The sequence below is a fragment of the Magallana gigas genome, chromosome 1 (assembly GCF_963853765.1).
Source record: "Magallana gigas chromosome 1, xbMagGiga1.1, whole genome shotgun sequence".
NCBI classification, from domain to species: domain Eukaryota; kingdom Metazoa; phylum Mollusca; class Bivalvia; order Ostreida; family Ostreidae; genus Magallana; species Magallana gigas.
In genome coordinates this window covers 26,190,106-26,210,076 of record NC_088853.1, presented here as the reverse complement: position 1 = coordinate 26,210,076, position 19,971 = coordinate 26,190,106, and the positions used below count along the sequence as shown (strand labels likewise).

At 32.0% G+C, this 19,971-nt stretch overlaps 1 protein-coding gene across 1 annotated transcript; it reads left to right on the top strand.

Moving 5' to 3' along the window:
- Positions 1-6,265: 6,265 nt before the first annotated feature.
- Positions 6,266-10,058, top strand: LOC105332939 (dentin sialophosphoprotein). Its single transcript, XM_011435684.3, has 5 exons — positions 6,266-6,341; positions 6,611-6,704; positions 7,250-7,432; positions 8,689-8,730; positions 9,780-10,058. Exons 2-5 carry the CDS (start codon positions 6,638-6,640, stop codon positions 9,935-9,937), a joined length of 450 nt encoding a protein of 149 aa, XP_011433986.3. The 5' UTR covers positions 6,266-6,341; positions 6,611-6,637; the 3' UTR covers positions 9,938-10,058.
- The last annotated feature ends 9,913 nt before the right edge of the window (positions 10,059-19,971 follow it).

Genomic DNA, 19,971 nt, shown 5'->3' with positions numbered 1-19,971 from the left:
ACTGATTCGTTACCGGTAAAATAACTGTACAATATTAAAATTCGCTATACATAAAAAATATTAAATACAGTTAGCAAAACATGATTTCTGTTGGAACAAGCCTTAATCAACTTTAACTTACACGAGCATGTTTTGATAAGCATGTATCTTTTTTTAATTTATTTACATCGATAACTCTTATTGAGACCACTCGCGGCACACATAACCTCGGACATCGGGTGAGACCTGCACCTGGCTGAACCTGTCAATCAAACTCTGTGTATTTGTTTTCATTGGATGGTCAAGCGTCTCTTTTTTTGTCAATAGCCAATGGAAAAATTAATCACTTCAAGGTAATTGGAATCAGTATCTGATGAAGCACACAATTTAAATGATAGAAAATTTATTAATTATTTGAACAAAATTAAATGTAAACATAGAAAGAAAACATACTGATCATTTCTATGAATTGCGGGAAGTAAGTTCTTTGGAATCCCGATTATAGATATTTTTACAAGTAATTATTTTAATTACTTAAACCACTGTTAACGGAAAACAAGACGTAATTAACGCACAGGGATTTGCCTACAATGTACACAGTCATGCAATAAATTGTTAAGGGAATCTTTACGAATGGAACTTAATTCAAATAGATCATGATAATCTATATACACTGAACGCCGTTATACATGTAAGGAGCGCCGGTAATATATACGAAGATTGAGTCAAAAATTTAAATCATTTTTATTTCTGGTTCTTTTCAATACAATGTTAAATTACTTTGAAAAAAATCCGAAATAGTAATTACAACTTTCTTTTTTGTTTAATCATTTGAATTTTTTCTGAGGTACATGGATATGTACAGAACATATTTATTTACGCGAATGATACGACATAGGAAAAAAATTATCGGATGTTTGTATAACATTGTTTTCTAACAAATGTGACTAATTTAATTTTAAATATTTTTCAACATTATCAATGTAAATAATATCAGATTTATTTCCTGTTTGTATTTTTACATCGTATTCTCTGAAACCAATAAAAATACTAATGTTAGAAGAAAAAATAAAATCCCGCCGAATACTGAAAAACCGATTTCAGTTTGTAATCATACGGATTTTTATTTTTGGTATTGACTATTGAGTTACGGTAACATTTTTTCTGGATGATTTTTTTATTTATATTTTATGTAGTAAAACACCATTCCAACTGTTACTCAGTTACATAACAATTGATGACCCGGGGCTATATATGTTCTGAGTTGTGTGCGCTGAAGCGACACAAGATTCTCGGTCGCACGTGGCGATTGAATTAACACAGACTGACCGAATAAACAAACGGTTGGGAAAGTGAAACAAAATGTTATCTTTTCATCTTAAACCAAAATAATAGTTGAAAACATAATAAAATATAGTTGTGTCCGTGCAAAATGCCAAAATATGAAACATGAACGCGTGATAAGGTACAAGATCACGAACCGACCGCGGATCACTTGTCCAATCGTGCCGGATCTCCTCAGCCATGGGCGATGGATGATCATCATTTAAATGTTTAATATTTAGGGGGTTGTTGTTGTTGTTGATTTAAAACATTATTTGTACAGTTTATAAAATATTTTATATAAACAAACCAACCATTAGTTTATGTCTGACGATGTTTCCGATTTGGGTTAATATCGTTCATTAATATTCATTTACACTCAAATTTAATTAAATAAATACAAAATGGACAAACTTTTATAACATAAAATTAAAACAGTTCTTGTATTTACGACTATATTAACTCAAACACGTTCATATGCATGGAAGTGTGCGTCTCGGTGTGCGAATCTTGTGTATAAATAACCGCTATGTAGTGCAGCCGTGGCTGAGATCCTCGGCCGTGGGCGAACGATAGATTACGTAAAGGTACAACGCACAGACCCACACAGCTCAGAACCCAGTAAGCCTTGAAAATTGCAGTATAATGACCTTACTCTATCAAATAGAAGTTATTTATTTTAAACTTAAAACCCACAATTTATCTATATCTATTATTGCTTTAGATTGAGAATGACATTGCTTTTATTAATTAACTGAACGATTTCTTAATTGACACCCAATCGTTTAATCCATAAAAAAACATGTGCAATCAAAACGAAAACAATTCTTGGGTTTGCGGATAAATAAAATCATATATGAGAGACGCAACTCTCGTGTATTAGATAACCCCTGACCGCTAGGTAGTCCAGCCGCGACCATGGTGACCGATTCTCTCGGCCGCGGGCGAGGGAGAGCTTACGTAATGGTACACACCTGCTCTGATTCAAGGTAGATTTTAAATGTATGGAGTTAATAACTAAAATGTAATGCATAGATTTTTTTTAATTCCATATTTTGTGGTTTACTAGAAAAGAAAAACAATGATTTGTTTTCCAAATCCCGTTTTTAAGGGTTTAGCATTTTAAGAACTTAACAACAATGACTTAAACTCCTAAAAAAAGCACGTATATTCTAAAAAAACAATTCTTATGAATTAATGCCGTTTGTATAAACCAGCATACTTTCTGCGGTGACTTTATGCCAGTTGTACGCGCAAAGACTTTCGTTAACTTGTCAAATGAAAACAGGTACATGTTAACATGTAAAGCTTTTTACACTCATACTACACAAATCACATACAAAATAACATTGTAGCGACCTTTATGAGATCCCAACAAACAACTTTTCAAGCGACAGCCATATCAAAATACTAACCGTTTTTGAGTTATTAAGCAAACTTTTTTAGGGGCCATTGGCCCTTAATTTAAGGGGCCAGCCCTTTTTTATTGGTGTCAAATGAAAGCCCACTATATTTTGCACAACTTTTATTCTACATGTCTTAACAAAATATTTTTCGTTTAAAAGATATAAAGGAAAATATGTCTAAATTTTCGCACTTTTTTGAATCCTGTTTTTTGACCCCCTACCTTTTCCTAAATAAAAAACGTAATCTAAAAACAAAAACAGATGTGCACAACTACAATGTCTCTGTTATTCAAATTCGTTGGATTCCCATTCCCTGCTATCATAGTCTCGGAGCCTTTGTCTGGAAACAAAAGGCCCTAAAAATTTTTAAAAGGGGAATAACTCTTTAACTGAAAGGGAATTCTAAATTTTATGAATTGCTTAAGATAGTGTTTTGTAAAGTACATTAGCCCTGAAAATTTTAGCAAAAACCGTTCAGAAATAAGCAAGATATGAAGCCTCAAAGTTCGCGTCTAGGAAGAAAAAAAAAAAAATAATCTTTCCCGCACAATAATAGAAAGGTCTTCCGTTGGAAACGGAAGACCTTAACAAGATATAATAATATTTGGAATGTACAAGTGACAGAATTAATCCTGATCTGTTCCACAACATTTTAAATTATTTTAGTATTGATAATTATGTCAAACAAAATTAATTTTTCTAATGCATGTCAATTGAATTATTGAATTAAACAAAATAATAAAGATATACACTTGTTTATCATCGATCTGGACTGTTAATTCTCTTAATGAAATGTATCATTGAAAAGCTTACATCTCATTGAATTACTTAAGTTGTTTACAACAGCCTGTAAAAACAATTAAACAATGAAATGAAATAAATAATTTGATTTTTTTCTTTTTTTTTTTGGTACAGTTGAAAGGAAGAATCAAATTTTGTTGTAATCCTTTAACCTTTAATAAATACTTGTGTAACTAAATCTTCAAAACAAACAACCGCTGATAGGGTCTGTATCATCATTTATTTTAGTTACCTTTTTGAAAATTGCTTGTCCATAGGATTTGGGCATCCGGATCTAAAAATGTTTATTTGTAGATTTACCATATAAACTTATTAATTGATCTTTCTGGTTTTCAACGTTAGTCACAACAAAAGTCTGTGTAATTAAAGTAACAACTGATTTCATCCTTTATCAGGGCAGATGAGTGATCAAATTTCAGAATCAAAAAAGGTTGTGATATCCGTCCTACAAGTCAGATTCCTATCGTCGGAGATTATGCCAGAATCATGAGCACGAAGAAACCCTGTCAACCGGAATAATAAAACCAGGAACATAATATAGACATTTGTTATAAACGAATTTCATCTCATATAATTAAAACATTAAAGAAAATTTGGATTGAAATTATTAACCATCACGAAGCATAAGTATCAATAAAAACATTGCTTACACTGTCTTCCTTGATTCAATGGGAACAGAATATGAATGCTAATGTAAACGATGTAACACAGGCAAAAGGTTGGCGAAGTGCAATGCAACAAATCTAAATACTTTCAATTTTTTCTAAAATCGTTTCAGAACATCAATCATTCAAAAATTGCGAAGACAAATTTTATTTTAAAACAAGCAAACATTCAGTGATCGTTTGTTATGAATTATGTAATAAAAACATAACACCTAATTCTAAAGCATGGACGTTGCGTAACCTAGTTTTGATGTAACCCCTTTTAACGGGCTTTAGATATAATGACGAATACACAATTTATACTGTAATTGTTACGGCATGCCTGCATAAATGAACGAACTCATAAATAAATCTTCTGAAGCTCGACAAGTCATTTAATTTGCTGCATGTTTTTTCAGTTATGTAAAAATCAAAGTATTGGTTGGAATTTTATATTATAAGCAATTAACTTTACCTCCAAATTAATATTTGACATCGATCAAATAAATATGTCTACAGGCTATTACCATTTTTTGGCATTAGAGTCATTTTGCAGGAATATTAACCGTACTTCCTAAAGAAAGTTTGGGTATATTGTTGTTACCCTGTTCCGTCTGTCTGTCCGTCCGCCTGTCACGTTTACTTTCTCAATCTGCTCTTACATCTTATAAACCAGCAAACTGAACTCTTGAAGTTTGATTTGGGGTGTCATGTTGTTTTGAAAAAAGGTTTCAAAAATTCTCTGGTAGTCCTGGGGGTCAACTAATTGGTAAAAATGACGTGTTTTTTTTTGTAAAAAAAAACCTTTCTCCTCAAACTCCTCCTACATTTTCAACAATAGACAAATCATCTCTTGAAATATGTTTTGGGGTGTCCTAAAGATGCGCAATAAGGTTTCGGAAAATTTTAATTTTGTCTTGAGAGTCTTTTGATGGCTGAACAATCTGGTTTCAAAAACGTCATGATTTTTGGTAGTAGCCAAATGATCTTCTAGAATATGATTGGGGGTGTCATTTTGAACTGTGATCAGGTTTCAAAATTTTTTTTTGATCACGGGGATTGGTTGGCAACAAAAAATGACGTTTTTGCCAAAAAAGTATGGTTCACAGAAATCCTCTTACATCTTTGGAGTTCTCTTGGGATATGATAGGGGCTATCCAATAGATGTGCAATAAGGTTTTGAAAATTTAAATTTCATCCAGGGAGTAAAATAATAGCAGAAAATTTACGTTTATCGCTCCAAAAAAAACCCTACATCCCAGAATTCTTCTTATTCTGTTATGAATAGACACATCATTTCTTGGGATATAATAAGATGTGCAATGATATTTTTCATTTAGGAAGTCAAATGGTGTCAGAAAATTGACGTTTATCACTCCAAAAAACCTTACATTTACACCTATTTTCATTGTCGAATGATTTATTAAAAACAAAATATAATTTGGGGTTTACAAGTTTTAGAAACAGATAAAATTTGAATTTGTAAAGTCCCTTAAACAAAGCAGGGTCATCATTAGGTTAGGAATTACCCACATTGGTCAAACACTACTGTCGTGCGACCAGTTCTCGCCAGGTACCATTTCTCGCCACTGCATTGTTAATTCTACTTTAATCTACAATACCATTTGACAAAAACAAAATAAGTGGCATTTGTGAATTTTAAAGCACAAGAGACATGATTTAATAAAATGAATGTAAATAGATAAACGGACTCAATTACAAACGTTATCCGTTACCAGTACATCGCTACGCATATCACTGTATATAGACATTGTTTGTTTGATTGACGGAAAATTTAACTTATTCGTTAAGATCTGCAAATATATTATTTTATGAAACAAAACTGAAATGCAATAAACTTAATAGTTTGCGTTATTTAGTTCTGTCAGAAAAGAATTTACATTTAAACTGGGCCCTGCCACGACCTTCGACGAAATTAGAAATGGTCTCAATAATTAGAATGCCGTAATGTTTTTAATTATTCAGAAGTCAGCATATCTTTCATTAATTTAAGATCTTGTTAATCATATCTTATGACCGTGCATCTATTCTGCGACAATTTTACATTATAATAAAACATATTTTTTTTATTATAATTAACATATTGGAGGCGGAGCTTCCTCTATAAATTTAAGCATTTTTTAAAGAGATGTGTCAGGAGAAGAAGAAATTTGGTGCAGTGTTGTCGGTAAGTAACTCTTTGATGAACCAAATAAAGCAAACTTGTGATATTGGGTTGTATTATTTCTTTTTTATGCGTTAGAGTACCACTACCCGGCTTGTTTATTTGTTTTCTGTTGTTTTTTTTTTGTCAATATGTTTTTTACTTTGGCGTTTGATTGTATGTTTTCATTAGAGTAAAAGAACATAAATTAATCACAAACTGAAATAAATATACATCAATATATTATGCATTTTCCTTTTGTATTACTTCTTTGTTATATTGTGCTTTTGTAGTGTTCCTAAAGTGGACCTGTATTCAAGATGAATAGTTTGATATTAGTTCTGATGGCCTGCCTTGTCTTAGCACATACGCTGGCAAATCCACACGGTAAGTTTAGTTTTTATTGATTTGATTATTCTAATATTGATTTAATCCGTTGTTGTTTCCGGGATGCATCAGACAGAAAGTTCCATAATCCACCATTTTCGTTATTTGATAACTTTATGTTTGCACGCAATTGTCAGATAAATTTGATATATCTGAACAAGTTTAAATAGTTTGAGGGGAACTTGTATAAGTGTCAGTATAAAAAAAAAAAAAAAATTTAGAACATTAACAAAAAGTCTGGTTATAGGTTTTCATATAAATCTGATTTACAATCTATGTGCTACAAATACTCATAATGAGTTTTTTTGGTAATATTTTCTGATTGATAAAAAAAGAATAAGCTTTACAATATTAAATACTTGCGTATTCCTTTATCCGTCGATAAATTATCAGACATTGAGATATCTCATCAAAATATCATTTCTGATTTTCTTCGCAAAACATCTGATAAACGGGAAATGATTAGTCATATTAACTTTGTTGTGTGCTTAATTTTACTAAAACATGTCCAAAGTTGATATATTTATATATATATATAATTGTAGATAGTGGCGTCGAGGCAAGAAATTCAAATATTTCTGATGATATTAGTGACAGCGGAAGTAATGATGATGATAGCGGTGAAAACGGAAGTAAAGATGATGACAACGGAAGTAATGACGATGATAGCGGTAAAAACGGTAGTAACGATGAAAACAGTAAAACCGGAAAAAACAAGGATTACAGTGGTAAATACAGTAATAATAATAACGGAAACTCTATTTTTTCATAACCATACAGTATAATGGTTATTTGCCTTTCATATAGAATACATATTTACACTATTTCAAAAATGCACAATTAATATTCTGCAATAAGATTTGGGTGTGCGTTTTACAAAAGACAATGATGAAGTCACACATTTTAAATCCAATCAAATGATCCTAACGTATAAGAGTAAAACACACAATTATTAAAAAAAATTAGTTAAGCAATCAAACAATTGGATTTTTTTGATAGATTGTTTTTTTAAAGACATTACACGAGTAGGGAGCATCATTACATCTTTGTTATTGGATGTTGGTTTTATTGGTATATGTATCACGTTTATGACAATTTTTTTTAATTCTTAGGTATCGTGGAATCATATAATGTTTGGGGGTCAATGTTCGTGGGTTCCGAAAATTTATTCGTTCTTGCGAACGAAATTAATTGGTAGCAATTTTAGAGTTACTTAAATGAATTAGAAGACATTTTGTTTATACGTTCCTAAAATTCTTGAGCAAGGGTATCCCAGGAAGCCAAGAACATCGGTCCCCACGATCAATAATGATTCCACATTATGAAGAAAAATATTTTACCGCGTAGATCAGTTAAGGCGTCTTTTGTACATATACGAATTCACTCAAATTGGTCATTCAAACCCAAAAGTCTTGAACAATTTATATAATCTAATGATTATATACTCCCCCCCCCCCTCAAAAAAACCCCCTGAAATTGAATGATATTTAAAACTATATTTGTCCTTTATATTTTCTTATTACTGTTAAGCTACTGCTTAAATATAAGTGTTTATTTTTTGTCAATTAAGATTGGAAAGAGACTAAACACGAAATTGGGAGGAAACGCAACTCTCTTTTCTCTCTTTCTCTCCTCCTCCTCCTCTCTCAAATACGCAATTTCACAAAATTATAATTATGACAATTATATACCACCTTATCTATAGAACATACTGAACCAAATGCACATTTTATTTTTAAGGGGCCCTAATTGTATCTAGTGTACGCACATACAATTCATGCTAACTTGAAACATGCTGAAAATATTTAAAACCACAAAGAAAAAACTGTATCAAGATAATGTTTTGTAAAAACAAATATGCTTTAGGTTAAATGATATTTTTTTTCAAATTTATTATTTCATTTACAATTGCTTTTTTTTATTAGCTATGGGAGTTAAACATGAGATAGAAAATGGCCAATGTATTTGTTTATCGATTTTTCAGAGTTTGAACAAGACAGACAGAAATTCAACGACAAAATCGATGGTATGAATAAGTGGTTAATGTTAGCTTTCATAAAACGTTTATAGCTACTGAATGAAGAGACGATGTGCTTTTTTTCGATATTTGATATATCAACTCCTTTAAGTATTGTAAAAAATGTTATCATTACGTAATTGGTTGCAGTTTGTCAAAAATGCATAAACATTGAATTCTAATCGAATAGCCACATATTTCCGGGATCATTTGATGTGTAATGAAGACACATCACCATGTAAAAACGTACTAATCCGCACGACGTTACGATTATTAATTTTGAATATTTTAAATGGATTAATATCATTACAAAGAGTAAAAGGCACTCAATTGTAAACACTTAAATAACAAGCATTCTTAGAGTATTGCATAAGCAATACACGTCCCCTACCGGTTTGTGGAAATTGTGAAAACAATGCACTGTTATGCAGAATATCGAACCCGAACATTAATAAATTGGAATATAAAAAAATTAATTTTCTCGAAAATATGTCAACCAGACGCTACAAAAGTGTAAACTTGATCTGTAGTTAGACATTTTGAAGCTGTTCAGCAAATTTCATAATATTCCTCAAACGCATAAAGAATAAAAGTGTGGAAAACTGAAGTGGGACAGACAGACGGACGGACAGACAGACGGACTGACGGGCGCAGAGGAAAGCTATAGTCCCCTCCGGTGAAAACTGGTAGGGGACTAATAAAGGAATAAAATCAATATCAATATGTTCCCAAATAACATATTTTAATATATTAAATAGTTTAACTAAAAAATGTTAATCGGCGGGAGTGGGGGGTGTCGGATATTTAATATCTTATGATAAGATATACTATTGTTAACGTCTTAAAACAATTCCCGCAATATTCGTACATTCAGCTTAATAATGCGATTTCCAAAAATATAATTGCTTAGGATATCGCTGTCGATATTAAACGTCGATTTGTCATTTAGTATTTTATTGAATTTAACTCATATTTTAAATATGTTGTTATTAACAGATGAATTGATAAAAGTATCTCTACTGAGGCATGAATGCAGGTTAAGTTTTTGTATATTTCAGTCTGCAGACAAGCTATCAAAGCCAGATGCGAACAGTTTCACGTTAGTAAAGATGAATGTACAACATGTGCAGAACTTTTTGATGACCAAGCAGCATGCATCAATCTCGACTATTGCATATTTGATACAGAGACAGGAGTATGTTCTCTCAAAGTTTGAGGGAGCAGTTCACAAAAAGTACTATAAACTTGGATGTTGCGAAACCTAGTATTGCCTCAGATTTGATGTAACCCTCTGTACATGATCACCTGTGATTTTTTGGCTATAAATACCTGTAATGCCTGAGATAATAAATGTGTGGGTTTTTTTTTTAATTTACTGAAGTTTTTCTTATTCATGCAAGCATGAAATCAATGTGTTGATATGGTTTACAAATTAAAATTTAAAGTCTTTAATTTCCACCAAAAAACAAAAACAAAACAAAACACTTCTGTCATAGTCACCTTTGAATGTTTACGGTGGTATGGGACATCTGTCGATATTAATGTGGATTAAAGTACTTTATAATTGAAAAACTTTCACCAGTTTAGAATTTTCAAATTTTACAATATTTAATCAAAAAATAGCTTTAAAAAAATATTTGAAAAGGTAAAAATTGTAAAACCCACAGCGGGATTCGAACTCGTTACTTACAAGAACGTAGAAAACCCTCTAACCCACTGCGCTACGGAGTTATGTGACCATTTTTTGAAAGAAACTTATGGTGGCATAGTTCTGCCACCACTTGTCAGATATCCATGTCGACTTGTCAGATCTTGATGTCGACTTGTCAGATAATTATGTTGACTTGTGAGATCTTTATGTCGACTTGTCACTTATTCACGTGTTGGAAAAAGTCAACACTAAAACGTTTCCACGCCCAATTTGTGCCATCCAGTTGACATACACTTTCTGACAAGTCGACATAAGGATCCGACAAGTCGACATAATCATCTGACAAGTCGACATCATTATTTGACAAGTCGACATAATTATATGACAAGTCGAAATTATTATTTGACAAGTCGACATAATATCTGACAAGTCAACATAATTATCTGACAAGTCAACATATAATATATATGATAATTTTCTTCATTATTATTTTTTCTGTCCAATAATTATGTTAACTTGTCAGATCATTATGTCGACTTGTCAGATAATTATGCTAACTTATCAGATCTTTTTATTGACTTGTTAGATAATTATGATGACAAGTTTATGACAGTTAGTGGCAATAACACGCTTTGACAACAAATTATTGAGTTTTTACGCAATACGATAATGACAAGTCAACAAAAAGATCTGACAAGTTGACATAAATATCTGACAAGTCGACATAATCATCTGACAAGTCAATATAATTATCTGACAAGTGGTGGCAGATCCATGCCACCATAGAAACTACCTATATAATTACACTTTATTTAATTGTGTATTTCGATAAACAATACGTCACAACATGGAAGTGTCCCATACCACCTTAAAGGGATACAAACATTTTTATGGATCTGAAATTTTTTAAGGTTTTTAAACTAAAACTTCATATCTAGCGTTGAGTGACTGATTGACATCTACACGGAAATACTTTTTATGGTGTCGATCGAAGATCGAAAGCCATCTAGAGATCGTACGTCCGGAAGGTGCAAATTTTAAGGAGCCAAACAACTCAAATGAGTGCAAAGTTTTCCTTATGTGTTTGAAGAAAAACAGATGACATAATTCAATATCGAGCAGAACTGTACGTCACGAAACAAGTTGGCAGATACAAAATGGTTGATGTCTTTAAAAATGTTCATATTTTATTGTAAACAATATGTCTGGGTTTCAGCGGATGAATACACTTGCACGGAGACATATGCGATAGTTAGGCCTACATACTCAATTTGATATGAAATATACAAGCCTGCAAAACAGATTATATTGTATCCATATCGAATATTGACAATGCACAAATGTTTGATCTTTTAGAAACAAAACTTCCTACATCGAGCTATAAGTATATCTACAACCAAATGTTATCTTAAACAAAGAAGTGAACTACTTTCACTTAAACAACGCGAATGGGTGGTTTCTTTTATCTACCCCTGATCTTTTCGGCCCGTGTCATTTGGACCTTTGTGAATTTTAAATCAAATTGATAATAAGAGACAGTGTGTTTATCAGCAGTATACAATTTACAATATGAGCCAGTGTATGAGAAAAGGGGTCTTATGACATAAAAATCACAAAATTATATTTTGATTGCTTATAATGTAAGAAAACATGGGAAAACAGAATATGTTAAAATTATATTTTTATCTTGAAAATTAAAACTTCAATTTTAGGTTGAATGATGGCCTTTTATTTCATCATGACGTCGACATTGCGTACCGTTTATTTTGACGTCAAAATTGTTGAGATAATCGGCATTGCTAAATAAAAAATGTCTTTGACATTTGCCAATCACATCGTACAAATGAACATATTATTAGAGTAAACTACTTATAGAAGCCATACATTTTTAAAATATTCGATAAGATACACAAACATAGATTAAACGTAATTATTCAATTGATTATTGATGGAGTTTAATAGTTGATAAAAGATGACGGGGCAATTTATTCCTCAGTGTGAGTGGGTGGACACAATTGATCTTGACATCTTGGTCGTACAAACGGTCTAACTTTTTGAAAAGATACTGAGTTCTTTCCCTGGACAATCCAGGAGGTGTTAGCTCTGTGGGAAATTTTCCAGGAATCTGCTGAAGTCCAGAAGGTTTAATTATCTTAATTCTTTTTCCATTGCATCACTATTTTCCTTAACGAAAACAAATCCTGCGTGGTCAGCACAAAATCGAAACGAATGGTATTTAGATATACCAGGCAAAGAGGTAAAAAATTGTTCCAAAAACTCTTTCCAGTTGTAGTACTTCCACGTAGAAGTGTCTCCTCCACTTTCATATAGAATTCCTTTATTTGTTGAAGACGAAGGCTCAAAGACTTGCTGAAGTTCTCTCATACTGTCACAATCCGATCGACGGAACAGCTTTTTTGCACGTGCAAAACCTGCATCAATCAAACACCGTGTATGGCCAACTACTTGCATCAAATACGTAATTTGATGGTGCAATCCAGTGATCACTCGCCATGCCAAATAAGCGATTACAAATTTGTTCTTGTTTTGACCTGAAACGAAATTGTTACATCGTTATTTAACATCAGACATAAGGCGAGAAAAAATATATTCTCTCTAAAAATTTCAAATGGAGAGAGAGAGAGAGAGAGCGAGAGAGAGAATGATAGAAAATACCTGCACAATTATCAGAATGAAGCAAGCAATCTTTTTCTCCATAGCCATATGTGCTAAGGCCATGATGCACCAAGGAGATAACTGTGTTGGGCCCATGAGATCCCGTACCATCTAATCCAAGCGTCTCATTTTCCCCTATCAAGTAATTATATTGTGTAGGTATATCGTCAACACGAAAACCGAATATATGTACTTTCTTTAAACTGAGAAAATAAAGCGGTCCCATTTGCCGAGCATGATGAGGTAAAGCAACATTTTGGCTAAAATCAAATGTGTAGTGAACTTTGGTAAAATCAGAGGATAAAGGCGGTATGTGGTGTCCCTGTCTATCTGCATTTTGTAATTCTTCAAGCGAGTCTTTTACAGTTTTCTTGTAGATATCTCTTTCCTTTTGCGCTACATCAATATGAGTTTGAAATTCATTTAGAGCCACCAATTTCTCTTCTTCCATGCATGCGTCAAGCACCTGCTTCCTCAACAGTTCACACCTGTGACAAACGTCAAAGCGTGAACCATATATCTTAATGTGGGAACAGCAGGAGGTCCAAATGTTAGTGAATGTTTGGTACTCCACTTTCCTAACATCATCTGTTTCGCATGCTGACTTGTATAAACTGCGAATTCCTTTCTTTGAGGAGTCACAAGGGAGAAAAATTGGAGGCTCTTTATCACTACCTCTGAGGGCCGCAGGCTGGGGTAGACCATGTTCATCGGCGTAGCCAATGATAAAATTTACAACTCGCTGTACATCATCAAAATTGACCGCGTGTTTGGGTTTCCTTCCTAGATTTCCATGTTGTCTAGAAACTGCACCCTTTTCAGAATAATGTTTCAAAATATTGGAAAGAGACTTCTTCCCAACATCAAACAAACTTTGGAAAGCTGATCTACAAATTTTCTCATGTTTAAAACTATAGTGGTACGAATTTCGAGATCTTGAACCTTTTCGGGTGAAAGCGGACGAGGCAGTATTAATAGAACCCATGATATACGCATCTTTCACATCTTTTTCCATTTCTCTTACATTGAATATATGATCAAGAATTACTGAATCCTCAAACTTTGAAAAACATCGCTGTCCGCATTTACAGTTTTGTTTAATGCCACCCAATTCTAAAGAAGTGTCATTTTCATTTAGACTTTCTTGTTCAGTGTCGGACAAATTATTTTCTGTTTCAGAAATTAAAAAATCATGTATTCTGCCTGATCTATTGTGTTCAATGTCTGTATCCTCCTGGTCACTTGTTACATAATCTGCTACTTCTCCATGATGTGAATCAGATGCTAATTCTAATCCAAAATGTGCTTGAAATAGATCGTCTAATTCCTGAAAAAATGCAATGAACTTTATCAGATTTATCTCTAAAATTGGTTGTTTTTTCATTACTGCATATGTGTCGGAATCGGGGGGAGGGGGGGGGGGGGGCTTTTTTTTTGGAAAGTTAGATCTAACCATTAGGCACATAGCATTATAGAGGCTTCAGCCCCCCCCCCCCACACTTTTTCTCGCCCCCACGGATTAGGAATTCTATGATTTGGGGAGAAAAAATTGGTAGCTAAGATTTTTTTTGGAACTAAGTTTTTTGTTTTGTTTTGTTTTTTTTTTGCTTGTCAAGATTTTTGAATATTATTCTAGCCCCCCCCCCCCCCACACTTTCTATTTGCTTCCGACGCTACTGTATTGTATCCTATAAATTATATATGAATTGATCAACTTATTAATTCACACATTGTAATTAAAATTTATAACAAATTATTTACTAAAAATTGTAAACACTGTTTTTAAAATCCACTCTTAAACTTACTACATTTCTGATTGATTATTTTTTTTTCTGAAAGTGATTATTCTTGATAACCATGAATTTTATAATTATTCACATCTTTTCCACACGTGTACATACGTAACTTTATTTATTTCAAACCGTCTCTGATAAAGCTGTCCGACCATAGTTTTAGTGTTATGTTTACTATGTTGCTAAGCTATTTGTAAACAGCGGAGAATATGGAAGAGCGGTTGAGAAGTAACATGTATTCACTCAAAAATAAAAAATAAATAATTTGTAAACAATTACCTGTGAAATATATATGCAGAAAAATATGTAAATTTTGAATGTGTGCTGACCTAAAATGCATAATTGGACTGTACATTAAATGTAAACAATATATTGCCACTATATCCTGCCCCGACTTCGCTTAGTGTGTACCGACCGACTGATCGCTTCTATATCGCATAACTCCTTTTCAAAAATTTCTAATAAACACCAAAACAATTTTTTTCAAACTTCCCCTTATAATTATCTATAATTACATCCATATTATTTGTAAAACTTGATCTTTCGATCTACGTGCGTATGGCTGGTAGAAAAAAATTTTTGTACACACATTCTCTCATAATTCATCGGTGCAAATGACAATGTAATGAAGCTTTAATGCATTTTTAAAAAAAGAAATACATTTATTATATAACAAAATATTTATGATTTGATGTATGTGGAATTAAATATTTGTGGATGAATTACATTTCACCGAGTGTTTGTGCTGACGGTATTTGTTGATGTATATATATGTCAGGTTTTATTAACGACTCACTGCAAAGATTTCAATATGACAGTCAACGAATGTAAGTACAGTAATTTAAAGATTACATGCTATCAATTATACGAATATTTTCAACGCACAAATAATTATAAAACGTACCTGAAATTCAGAACTGACAATATCCATAGCGGCAACCATAAACAAAAACGCTAGGTTGAGATTCATTAGATTTTCGCCTTAACTATGCTTCATGAAAATGGAGCGTCATTGGAGTTGCAGACGTCGCGCAACGTGCCTGACGTTTATGACGTTTTCCACGCTTTGTAACGTTATGTCATAAGACCCTCATACACTGGCTATATATAGAATTAAACACAATCATATTTTTAAAATTTAATTCTATATGAATAGAAAAAAAAACCTAAAAAAAAATTAACTCCTAAGATATTTCTAAACTTAGATTTTTAATTAACATTCAAAACTTTTAAGGGGTAGGTGAGTCCATTTGTAATGAATTGTAATTTAATTAGTAATGTGATAAAAACATTTTTTTTTAAAGTTGACTAATGTATTTTTCTTTATATTTGTTTTTAAAAAGAAAGTATAATTGATACCAATTTCTAAATGAATGGTCAATAACCAAATCAGAATGATTTTTGAAAATATTTTTAAAAATAACACCTAATTTTAATATTTCTATTATTTTAGTTGACTGCGTAAAATCTATATTATTTCTTTTCTGTTAAATTGACCGCCAAACTCAATTTTTATAAAATTAATCTCAAGCAAACAACAAGAAAAGTTGGTCTCATGTTAAGTACACACATTACTAAGAGTTACAGAATCAAACTTTGTTTTAAGGATTTTTTTTTAATCTACAGTACCTAAGTGTACATTTGATCAATGAAGGAGAACCATAAATAAGACAAATAAAAAATATTTGCTGTTTTGTAATAGTGGAGATTATGTTGACTTTTGAAAAAAAATATTAAGGTTTTTATTCTTCAAATTAACTTTAACTCGACGCCATTGTGGCCCTTCAGGCCTTTGATTTTTAACTTGTAATTCCTAACAGTACACTTGCATACAAGTGTGCACCAAAGCGAATAAATAGAATATGATTTAATTTTGATCAAATATTTACTTTTTTAATATTAAAAAAAAATGATTCAATCTTTCATTTTATTCCCTTTTTTTAATTGGAAAGACTGACACAGAATTTATTTATTTTTTATTCTCATAAATGAAACTGAAACAATTTCAAGACAGGAAACATTGCCTTCTTACCCCCCCTTTGTCAATGCATGATACAAATGATATTTTTGTTTTAAGACATATAAAAGATCTTTGTTAAAAATACACCAATTACTTTCATACCATTGTAAAGTAAAGTGTACTAAAGTAAACTATAGCCTTATTTATCAAAACACCAAATTTTAACGCAGAGTGAAAATTGCACCTAAATCTTTCTTTTTAGAACGCTTTTCTATTAAGCTATCTAGGTTTATGATGGTATTTTGGTGTGGTTGTAAAAATTTGATGTGCCTTCTTGGAGAAACATTTGGCAAGCAAACATATTTCAATCTGATTGAGCTATAATATATGTATAGAGTGAGAAACTGTTAGAATGATGTCGGGGCTTAATGCATAAAATGTAAACATGAATCCTCTGTTTGGAGATAAAATCGGGATTGCTAGACGGCTCAGAAAAAACAGGACATAAGCGACAATCTGAATGGACTAACTGTAAAACCGCAAATTACAAACAATCCATTTTCAGCAAACTCAGTCATCTCGCACACCGCTTCCAATCTCCGTACTCAAACCTGCCCGTGTGCTATATTCACGACCCAAAGAACCCTGTTCCTTCATTTTTCACACTTCCTCTTTTTAAGGTTTAGGTATAATTCAAATACCTTTAAATTTGAGATGTACACTGTGAAGACGCAAACCAACGTCCAAACACCAGATTTAAGTATGGCTGCTCTTCTCTCTAAGTTCAAATCTGGATCACTTGTAACTGAGGATGCTGTACTAATGTGCGAGTAGTTTGGAGTGGCATGGCCACGATTTTGGTCAAATTTGTTTTTCTACTTTAGTGTTTTAATGCTTTAGAAATGCATTTCTAATGATAAACCCATATTTAAATGTCAGTTGTAGAGATATAAGCAAGATACAGAGCTCACAATTCTTGGCCATGTAAAAATAGGCTCGCGCCTTGTTTTTGTTTACATTGTTTCAATTTACCGATAAGCGTTCTTTTTTCCAGCTGATTTCTCTCTGTTCTAATTCGTTTCAATCATAAATAAAATGTACCTAGCGTGTATCACATTCATTTTAGGTCAAAAACTTGAACTGTTACTTCTACATTTAAAACGTAAACAAAACTATGTTAACATGACGAAGATTTGTAAGCTGTGTATCTCACTTATGACTCGACAACTGACGCTCAGATTTGGTTGACCAGTCCAAATGACTTACGGAAGCATTGTAAACATTAAAAACGGTGAAATAATTTTTTTACCGAAATCACGACTATTCCCCTTTAAAATGTTATTTACGATAAAACAAAAGTATGAAATAGTACAGATTAGTTTTGTATTATGTATTAAAGGAACATGGTCAGGATTTTTGTCAAACTCTATTCTTCTGTTTGTGTCATTCACAATTCTTAAGATATGCATTTTAAAAGATCAAATGAAATTTGAGAGTCAGTCATTAGTTTATAGGCAAGAGCTAACAATTATTTGTTATGTAAACAAGTCTCATGCCCTATTTTTTGTTAACATAGGTTCATATTACCAGTAAAAACTTTTTTTTCCATGCAGAATTGTCTATCTTCTTATTGATCTTAAGCATAAATAAACAGTACATAATGTTTAAAACACCCATTTAAGATTTAAAATTGGACTTTTTACTTCAACATTCAAAATTTAAACAAAAGAACTGTAAACAAAGTAAATAATTGTGACCTCTGTAACTCGCTTATAACTAATCAAATGACACTCAAATTTTGGTTGCATATTAAAAATGTCTTACTTAATCATCGTAAGCATTGAAATCGAATAGATAATTTTTTACCAAAATCGTGACAATGCCACTTTAAATTATAAGGAATGAATTTAATTTTGACTTGCGTCTTAATAATTAATGTGCCGCAATGTATTTAAGCATAAGAAAGTTAAAAGTGCTTTAGTAATTCCAAATCTCGTTAATCATATCCAATGACCGTGCATCTATTTTATCCCCATTAAAATTATAATTTTAAACATATTCTTATATTATATTCTTATTCTTCATATTCTAATCGTGATTTAGTTCCGTCAAAAAAAGAGTTTACTGTAAAACTGGGCCCCTAAATGACCTTGGACGGAATTAGCATTGATATTAAAGGTATATGTGGCGTATTTGGAGTAAACATTTTGACATGAGTATGAGTAAAAATATACACCATGCTTCTTATAAATAAACGTTTCACAAACTCTAAGCCCATTAAATATGTTCTGTCGTCGATATGTTTTTCTAAACCTTGCTACATGCTACATGTACGTATTATGCACATTAATGTGATCCGTCATTTATAACGCCACTGCGCGTGAGTGCGGGAAAATATAGCATTGAAAAAACATTTGTAGAACAGTTTTTACACAAGTTAATTAGAATCACGTTTTTCATATCTTAAATTTGATAATTCTTATATGATACTCGAGACATTATGGAGTAAACACCCCCTCTTCTTTTATTTATGCATGTACTGAGGGTGTTTTTTTTATTTTTTATTCAAAAATTTCTCTTAAGGAAAATCCACATGTGGTTTATACTTATAAAGTAAAGACACGAAACACATTGATCACGTGCCTGACTAGCAAAACCCCTACAATTGTGTTAATGATGGAAAGTTTCTCCAATAACAATATTCCCTTCGTACCTACCCATGTCAGTCTGTCTATTTTTTTTTATTTCATTGCAAAATCTGTCAAACTTACTCGTCTTTCTCGTCGTCGCCATGGATCTCTAGTGACATAATACTTAAGGTGGGTTTATCTAAATATTTTACAGTGTCATTTTAAGAATGAAAAACACATTTTTTTGTATTTCTGGTATCTTTGTTATGCGATTGACTTAGAAAGCGTAATATTTGTAAATTTTTAAGAAAAGAAATGTAACAAAAAATCAGATCTTATCATTGTTATTCACTAAAAAATACCCCACATTTGCATGTACCTTTTAATTAATAAATGCCGCGACGTTTTTGTGTTTTTTTTCTGATGTGCTTTAAGAAATTTAAGATCTCGTAAATCACATCTGATGGCAGTGCATCTATTTAACTTCCATTTAACATTTTAATTTTAAACATATTCTGTATTATAATAAATATTTATGAG